The sequence below is a fragment of the Helicoverpa armigera genome, chromosome 25 (assembly GCF_030705265.1).
Source record: "Helicoverpa armigera isolate CAAS_96S chromosome 25, ASM3070526v1, whole genome shotgun sequence".
NCBI lineage: Eukaryota > Metazoa > Arthropoda > Insecta > Lepidoptera > Noctuidae > Helicoverpa > Helicoverpa armigera.
The window spans coordinates 4,148,704-4,158,897 of NC_087144.1; the positions used below are offsets into that span (position 1 = coordinate 4,148,704).

The window sequence follows — 10,194 nt, forward strand, 5'->3', positions numbered from 1 at the left end:
GTAAAAAATAAAAACTCACAAAATATTTTAATTAATCTGTATTATCTAAAATTACAAATCTTTCATAATTTCAATCATTACAACTAGTTACCACGTGATTATTCAGCACATACCATTTACTTTGTCGTCTAAAAATATCAGATTTACATTTTTACAACATTCGCTAACGATTAATATTCAGGTTATTTTCTGGGGGGCAAGGTGGGGGGGAGAGTAGAAATAGTAACTATAAGCAGTAGAATAGAAATTATTTCTGACTGAATATAATGGGTACATTTATGCAGTCATTTTCGCGGCAGTAGGTAATAAATAAAACTAGCTTTAGAAAAGAAATATTACTGCTGTCGCACTTCAAAAACGATGGGTAAACCAAGTCAGTATTACTACTATAAAAAAATAACCGAACTTAAAAACTGTGCTGAATTCGTAATAAAAAAAACTTGACTTATACTAAGTATTGATACGGTTTTCTTAGAAATATTGCAGATTTTTCGGGGTTCTCTATAATTATTTCTTTTTATAATATTTTTATACTGGCAACTTTAATTTATATTGAAATATTATTAAACATATAATCTTGTATTGACAATATTTCTAAGAAAGCCGCAAAAATAATAATTGCACCTATTTCATCTAAGAAACGTGAAAGAAATCCATATTAAGTTTGTATACAATATAAAAAGACTTTCTGAAAAACTTAATACATTATCGAAACATTATCCAATTTATAATCAAACGTTGCCTTTAACGTGAGTTAGCCATCTTTATTTTAATGTCAAATTGTTTTTTTTTTGTCATAATTTACAGATATCAATCATTTTTTGTACTAGACAAACAATGGATTGCATTTACATAAAAAAAAACATACATAATTTCCAATTTACTGAAATACATCATACATACATTAGAAGTAAGGATCAATCATATTTATAAAAAAAAAAATTGGAAAGTACTGTTACGAATGTATTACAAATAGATTATTTAATATGAGTCGCGTTATGTCAGGGTTAGGAAAGTCACATGGTATAGACAATTTTATGTCTATGACACTGAAAAAATCTACCATTTTTGTCAAAATTGTGAGAGCAAGAATTAAAAAATGCATATGTTAATAATATTTTTATAGGGGATTGCGATTTTTGTGCATTTGACAGCTGCCAGTTTTCAAGAGAAAATGTCGTTGCTACGGACTGACAACTGCATCAAAAAGTGGTTATACTGTAAATCCTTTTTACTTGAACCCGACATAACAAACTCATTACAAGATCATAATTATGGTGTATTTTATACATGAAATCAACAAACACCTAAATATCTAGAAGCATTGTCGTTACACATACATATAGCAATACAGGGTGTCTATCGACTTCCAAACTTCTAACCAATCTGATGTTTGACTGACTTCAAAAAAAGAGGTAGGTTATCAATTCGTCAGAATCTTTTTGTTAATTGGATAAGTCGTTTTGTTACATACTTAATTGTAGTAGTTTTTGGATAATCCTACTTCCCATTAATATTATGAACGCAAAATTTTATATGTATAGATGTTTGTTCCTTTTGCAGTCAATAATTACTGGATGGATATTGATGGCAATGAAGCCTATTTACCAGAATAACACATATATTCTAATTTTATAATTGATAGAAAAGAAAAAACTTACAACTTACCAAGGTAACATAGATATTTCTGACTCAGAAAACCTGTCCTATAAAATTTTACTGTTGTTTTTTAGCATGACGTTGACAGAACACCCTGTATTGCAGTCACTATTCAACTGTAAGGCAACCGTTGGTGGAGTGGATAGACTAAGGCATTGGTACGGCCGCGTGGTCTCATTCTTAGTTCATGATCGTCTAACGGGTAGCTATGGGAATGCGCTCAGTTTACAAACGGTTTTAATGTTGTAGTGAATAGGCACAAAAATAATTACTTACCCCCGCACTCAGAGGCATTTAATGATTACTTAAGTCACTCCTCAGTGACAGATTCTCATAGAAATTCTGCACCAAGGAACGGCTTGAGTAACCATTAAATGTCTCTGAGTGTGTCCATAAGACACATACAGAATTATATGTGTGTACGTAGAAAAAGGTACATAAAAGAAAAGAGTGTTGTGTGAGTTACATTATAACTCAGAAACGGCTTAATCGATTTGACTTATTATCCGGGTATGGAAAATATTTTCCTCGAAACGCGGGTGAAACCGAGGGAGGAAGCTAGTAACTGCTAGAACAGGTTTTTGAAAATTGGAATATGATATTAATTAATTATTTTTTGGTAATTAAGTTCATTGAAACGAATCGTATTTATTTCCACCTTTCAGAGCACATTCCCATCCCCCGTTGGACGTTAAGTGAAGGATTGTGGTGTTATTATATACTAATTTACTTTGGTCGTTAGGTAACTCACGGAGCAAGGCAGGAGCGGAGCCAAGAATATGTCGACACGGTCGTACCAATGTGTGGGCACTAACTATGTAGAGTGCAGTGGCAAGTCGTATTCAACCTTATTTCGTGGTACTTAAAGTATAAAATCGTGAAAATTAGTTCTACAAATTCGAGACTGATATAAGTTTTCTTTAAAAGTATATTTTTTTGCGTGTTAAAAGTGCTTGTGAGCGAAAACGAAACACGATTTGCCAAAGCACTAATTTAAAGTCATGAAACACATTGTTGCGAACACTATTACCGGACTCTTTCATACTTATACCATAAACAAATATAAAAAAAAAAACACCCAAATCAGATGAGATCCTGGCCTCTGCCAGATTCAGTGTGATTAAAAAGCAATGCTTAACACATTCCTTTTTTAAAAAGAGAAAAGGAGGTTGAATTGATTGTTATGACCAATGTTGTCAGCGGTCAAAAAAATAACGGTAGAAATTGTTGGTGACCAATCTCCAACATTTGGTGACAATTACCAACGTTTGAACAACGCCCTTTTATTACTACTATGATAAACCTATTTTATATGAGTCGAGCGATATCTCAACGCTGGCTTATGCCGGCCAAATGAGTCAATTTTGAGAAATTCGTCATTCGGAATTATTACTAAAATGGTATTTTCCTGATATTTTTTTGTGACAACACTGGCACTTGAAAATAAAGTAGTTATGGGATATTTTGTTATTCAAATATATAGATGTTATTCATTCTGTCTCAAGATTTTTGTATTCACATAAACATTGCTGTATAGAAATAGCATTTTTTTATTTAAATTGAAGACAAAAAGGCACAGACTGATAAAATTGATTAAGGCACATCTCTCAAGGTTTTAATGAAAATATTTATTAGAAATAGTCTTGAAGTCTTGTCTAAGTAACAGAGATTTCTCGAGATACTGGCCAACAAGTATATATTACATTACACAGAATAGGGTAGTTTCCAGGGTCGAAATAATGAAATAATATTTAGTCCGCTTTTTAGATAATCAAAAAATATTGGATACGTATTTTTTCTTTTTTTAATTAAACATAAAATGACAAAGATAATACACTTCAAAAATTAGGAGTGGGGGCCTTTTACGTCACAGTGTCCTGAAAATTGTAGCAACTTGTGACGTCACACTCAACTTTAACACGCTATATCTTAACAAGTTCTGATCCAATTTAAAAAAGAAAAAATACGTATCGCTTAATTTTGGACAATCTACAAGACGGACTAATTATTATTTTTTAGGAAACTACCCTATTGATTTTATCTTTGATATGATAGATGCTGCAATTGAGAACTGTCTCAAATTCGGCAAATATTTCAATACAAAACAATGTGTATGTGAATACCCAACACAAAAGCTACAACTATGGAATTTAAGACACATCACAATTCCATAGAATTGATGTTTATTTTGATTGTGGAACAATAGTTATAGTTGGTAAAATAAATCTTGTGATCTCTGTGTATGTCAGTGAATCTAATGTTGAGATTCCACCAAAACAGTTGGCGCAAAAATATTGCAATTTCACGGTTATTTTAAAAACGTTGAAATATCGCTAATGCAAGTAGATCAGAAGAAACATTTGTGTGGTGCTACATACCGGTAGAATTTCGCTTACAAATTAGCCATACGACTGTAGTCAAATTTTTGTCAAAAACAGCTTTTCACTGAACTTTAGATTCCTCATGATAGATTGTAGATTCCTAGTAATATATCAGATGTGGTGTAAATTGTTGCTGGTTTTAATACATCAGGCATAATGTATATTGTTGGTATTTATGAGACAGAATGCATACATCTATGGTGAGTAATGTTACAAGGTGTAGCTCATACATATGTTCACTATAGTCTTTGCACTGGCACTGACGGCTAGCCTTCTCGCTTGATGCTGGGCATCTGCGGTGGGGGCTCGGCTAGGCCCTTCACCTGGAACAAATAGATTTAATTGTAGTATAATTATGTTTTTATTTATTTACGGTGGATTTCACCATTTAACTTTAGCGATAGAACCATATGCAGTTGTCAAATTGCTTGTTTGACCACTGGGCGGCAATTTCACAGTGGTTATGGTTAGGATATCATTACAAAAATGAAAAGCACTTCTAAGTATATGCATGATAGTATTATAAAGACGAAAGTTTAAGAAATACCTAATCGATTTTAATGTTTAATAGACTGTTTGTAATCTGGCATATTTCTACTCTAAACAAGAAATAATCCATAAAGCATCCTAAACAATAAAAGAAGTGTTAAAAATGCTTAAGCATTCAGCAGATCAAACTGGATATAAAAATTTCAACACAAGTGTATGAATGGTTAAGGAAATTGAAATAACAAAACCAAATCCTACTAATATTATAAACGCGAAAGTTTGTATGTATGGATGTATGGATGTTTGTTACTCTTTCACGCAAAAACTACTGAATGGATTTTAATGAAACTTTACAATAATATAGCTTATACATCAGAATAACACATAGGCTACAATTTGTAAACATATTGTTCGAAATACTAAACCTGCGCAGACGAAGTCGCGGGCACCAGCTAGTATCCAATAAAGTGTAAAAAATCCCAACATTCTATCAACACATTAAAAAAACTACGGAATATACCCACATATATCTCTAAGTATGTTGTTTCAAATCATGAATCACCACTATCATCACAAAAAATGTAATCATAAGTTTTTGCTGTGGTAACCTAAGAGGTACTTGAGGAAAGCTACAGCCCAAAGATGTGCTCTATGGGAATTACCATAGAGGTATATGAGGTATTCTTACAAGTTCATGGTCAAATGAAATTGTAGAAAATTACTCTTGCAACTACAAAGAATTTTTTAGAACATTGTTAATATTTGGATTTGGAACTACAGGGCATCATCAGGCCGACATCTAAGAGGAAAACATTCTATTTTTTTTTTAACTCTAGTCCAAAACTCCTAGTCTAGAAAATTTGAAAAAACTTAGAAAACTGATGTTTCAGTTTTCAAACGAATCCACAGTAATGCTTCGAATTCGCCAACCAAAGCAAGAATTTGGATTAAATTTGAAATTATTGAATGCCTCAGACTATCTTTGCTCGAGGTTTTTAATGTAGTTTTAAGTTGAGAGTTTTTGGGTTTTGAGTTTTAAATGTGTAGTAGATACAAGTCTGTATCATCTTATCATATTTTGTAAAACTCATCCTAACGTTTGTTGAAATTACTGGCATTGGGATTTGTTGGCAAATCAACAGATACAATATTTCGTTTGGCGATTACGCAAGTCACTTAGGACTTAATCTGTTTTCTACAAAAAGGTAAGTTCCATTTACCTTAAGCCTTGCGGCCGTCTTGAGGAATGCGGGCAGCTGCTCCTGAGACACGTTCACCTCGCCCGCGTACATGAACTCCAGGATAGCTTGCAGGTGCAGGTACGACACATCCTTCAGGATTATTATAGGGTGCTTTGATGGATTTTCCTGTGAAATTCAATATGGAAAATGAATATGAGGAAGATGTTTTAGGATGTACATTGTTAGACTGGCTTCTGCCAAAGGTTTTAACAGCTTCTCGTGGGAACTACTTTCTGTATTTGGATGGCAAGAAAAGTATACCATCCTCAGGATCAGAGCAACATTCCACGCCAATTTTGCAGCCATGAAATTGGTTCATTATAGTCTATATTTATAAATTTTAGAAACAGGGGCAACACAGAACATTAAATGGATTTTAGTGAGAAAGGATACTTTTAAAATGGATCTGAGCGATACATATACAATGTACGAACAAAAATAACTCGTTCGATAGCAATTTCTCATAGATCAGCCAGTAACTAAATAATCAATAAAATAGACATTACAGGAAATGACAGAGCACCGTGAACTCGTGACTGCAGCCTGCATTCGGGTGTCATGTTCTAGCTAAGCCAAACATCCCGCGCAGCGCCTATGTTTAACATTCGCATCCGTAACACTCATGTTTTTTGTTATTGCATCACTTTGAAATTAAATATCTTCAATAATATAGAGAAGCGAGTACAACTTTATGGCATTTTAGCTACCAAGTTAACCATTCGGACAGCCAGTATCTCCAAGGGGTATTGTCGAGGTAACTGGGTTGAGGAGGTCAGATAGGTAGTTGCTGCTTGTAAAGCACTGGTACTCATCTGCATCCGGTTAGAGTGGAAGCCGACCCCAACATAGTTGCGGAGATGGAACTAAATTAAGCAGTCATGATGAAGGTTGATAAAAATATAGACAGGGAATGATCATTTAATCATCTGCTGAGTTATTTCTTTACTCAGGGCCGGCTTAAAATCTAACTAGTTGGTACAGTTTGATTCATGTGCACCACAACGCAGTGTCAAGCAATATATAAACAGCCATAGGCTATGATACAATATAGGCATGATGATTATGAAATTATATCAGAAACTACATAATGTTGTTAACATGCTCCGTCAAAGTAGTGAGTCCAAACACAACATAAGTATAATCATCGGCAAGGATATTGAGCCCTGACCTTCAACTGCGCAGAAGTGATTTATTGGTTTATTGCCATAAGTGTACAGTGCGCAAAGCGATTCCCACTCTTCCGCCGAGAGCTCATTATCCGTGCAGATAACTTCATATATGTAATAAGAAAAAGACAGAAGTATGATACCGCTACCTTCGTCTAGCTCACCTCTAATAAGCTTTTGAAGTAGGGACTACACGCAGAGAGGACCATTTTATGGGCCTTACACGTTTGGCCCTCACATGCTAGCGTCACCTGAAATATAAATTCGTTATTATAAATCATATACACTTTTATACACATGATTGTCTATTATAATCTATCTATACTAATATAATAAACAGGACATTTTTAAGTGTCATAGCCAGGTCATTGTCAGGAACATTTTCAAGGGTCCGAAACTACAGAACGGATTCGAATAAATCTTTCACTATTTTAAGGCTATATTTTGTCTGAGTACAGGTAGAAATTCCACCAGGGGACAGGTGAAACCATGCAGAAACAGCTAGTCAAGTTTATCTTTTAACAAAGTCGTTAAGCTTATTTTTAACATAATTATATTTAGTTAAAATTTATTTTATAAAATCAATGAAATTAATATGAAGATTGATGTTTCCAAAATAGTCATAAAAACAATTGGATTCACCTTGTTGATTGAGAATACAACTTTTACCTACACATAATTACAACCTTTGACTTCCAAAATTATCTAATCAAAGGTCAAATTGAAGTGAATTATTTAAATAGTTCTTGTTATGATGAAACAATGAATGTTTTAATATTACAGAAGTGAATACAACATGCTTTGTTGTTGTTTGTGTGTCTATGTTGTTATAGTAATGCAATAACAATTACTAACACTTATAAACAATATTGTTATGTACTAAAAGATGTAGGAATTAGGTCCTGAGAAAACTATTTCAGGTAGATGGATAAATAATATAGACTACTAGCTGATTTCTTGCAGTTGAATGCACATCCTACGGGAACTATACACCGTCTGCGATAAAATGTAGCCTAAGGTACTCTGGAAGAGTGTAGCTATCCAACAATGAAAGTAATTTTTAATCGGTTCAATCGTTTTGGAGTGTTTAGGGTAAAAACAAACACATGTTTCTTCTTTATCATAGTAGTACATTGTACTTTATCATAGTACTACATAGGTGGTATTTTCAAGGTACACTATTTGAAAATACCACTATACTTTGAAAATTAATTCGCCTCAATCTGAGTAAAAATTGGTTTGCAAACCTTATAAACTACTTTTTTTTAGGCTAGATGTGTATCTACAATTAATTTTATTTTATATGGCTTGACTTGATTTTAGAAAACTACAAGACTACCATTTATAATAATAAATTACAATGCCTTCCAGGCCAAATTATGTGTTTTATTTGTGAAACTTTTAAGTAGTTAAAAATCTTATCAGCAATATGGTCCATGAAATATCAAGGATACCCACTGACCAGTAATTAACTGTAGTTTTATTTTGAAATACAGGTTTGTATTATTAAATTATTTATATATAAACTTGACAATATACTATCTACTTTCTAAAATATTTTCTAAGTAGATATTTTTTGGAAATATTTTAATACTTTAACAAACTATTACTAGTGTAGATAAGTTACCGTAACTTGGTAAGTACCCGAAAATATTTTCGGATGAGATCACAGGATGCAATTCTAAAACTGTATAGGTTATATCCGTTTGTTTGTACACAAATATAACAATATTTCGCCGTACTCACGTCTGTGAAGCTTTTCTCATCCCTCAAATGCCTAAAAGATGTCACCATATTTGTCTGGAAGTCGTTCCATTTGAGGAAGAATTGTTGATCACCCATTTCCGAAATTTATTTAACTGAAAAACACAATAAACAATTCAAAATAATACCAAACTCAACACTTTTTTGTTTAATCACGAAATTTGGGATGCAAACACGATTCTAATCACATTTTCTAGATAAAACCTTCATAATTAAATAGTGCACTTTATATCGTTTACCTACGTCACTAGTTGCAATAGAAATGATGCTTACCTACGATCACTTGGTTACACTAATTATTTTCAAATTTGGCCCCTGCAGACCAACTTAGATTGTTGTACAAGGGCACCGCGTATTATTTCGAAACTATCACAAAAAGTTAAGCAATTGAATCTCAAAATAAAGACGCTGTCTCGCATAAATTAGCGACTTCTTTCTATTTCTTAAAAATTCCTTCATTCACCTAATTGGGTTGCCAGAACTAAAGTTTTAATTTGCCTGCATCGTGATGAAAAAAGTTGGTAACGTATTTTTATAAGCCTTATTAATTGTGTTTTGATTATTAATTAATTATTTCTGATATTAACAATTTTAAACATGTTTAGTAAATAAATTACCATCAAATAGAAACTTTGTCTGTCTGTGATTAAATTCAATAAAATTTTAAGTATTACTGAAATATTTTTTTATTGCATTTATTATTGTTTAGTTTTCAGTTTTATCTCTTTTCATAATACTTAAAATATTCTGAAGTCAATTTATAGTGTTAAAAATAAAGGTGGCAATGAGCAATGTGTTCCTTTCAGAACAGTATAAGGTATGTGAATTGATTATAAATAATACTTTTAGTAAAAACATGCAAGTTAATGCTTTATCAAGCTAAAGATTGGACTTCTCTTTCATTAATTATAGCTTTTTTGCGTTGAGAACACAGCTTTTGATACACCTTTCGATAAGTGCTAGTTAACCCATAAAATGGGTATATTTACAACAGCGTTACCCCTCGTAATTCATTGGCTATCGTTCATTCTAAAACGTTGGGACGCGTTCAAAGTTTAGGTTTCATTGTTACGTTCTTGTAACACATAACTATTAGATTTAAAATAGAAATTCAATACAGTTTTATTATAAATACACATGTACCTACTTCCAAAATTAATTATAAAATTCTTAACAGCTTTTATTTGGAAATGTAGAATTCTTTCAAAATTACCATTTATATATTTCGCGACTTTAGTGCCATCTAACGGGGAGTAGCCGTACGTTGGTACCATTTCTTTAGGTGCGACATCTAGCGACGAATTCAAAAACTATCATTTTTATTGGTATAAATATTTAGTAAATTGCACATGCTGCGAATAGAATTTGATTTTAATTTTTGTTCTGGACTGTGTAAAAAATCCATGTAAAATATTAGGTCATTTACATGTAATGACTAACGTCATACCCAAGTATTATAAAACATTTATAATATTTATTTATAGCGACAATAAA

The 10,194-nt window shown here is 32.4% G+C and overlaps 1 protein-coding gene across 1 annotated transcript; it reads right to left on the reverse strand.

Annotated features, from left to right (window-relative positions):
- Window positions 1–22: 22 nt before the first annotated feature.
- On the reverse strand, window positions 23–9,188 carry LOC110377621 (longitudinals lacking protein-like). The gene is made up of 5 exons (XM_021336564.3): window positions 8,974–9,188; window positions 8,683–8,795; window positions 7,101–7,187; window positions 5,750–5,896; window positions 23–4,363 (listed from the first exon to the last, which is right to left on the reverse strand). The coding sequence occupies exons 2-5, from the start codon at window positions 8,776–8,778 to the stop codon at window positions 4,307–4,309; spliced, it is 387 nt and encodes a 128-aa protein (XP_021192239.1). The 5' UTR covers window positions 8,779–8,795; window positions 8,974–9,188; the 3' UTR covers window positions 23–4,306.
- Window positions 9,189–10,194: the final 1,006 nt, after the last annotated feature.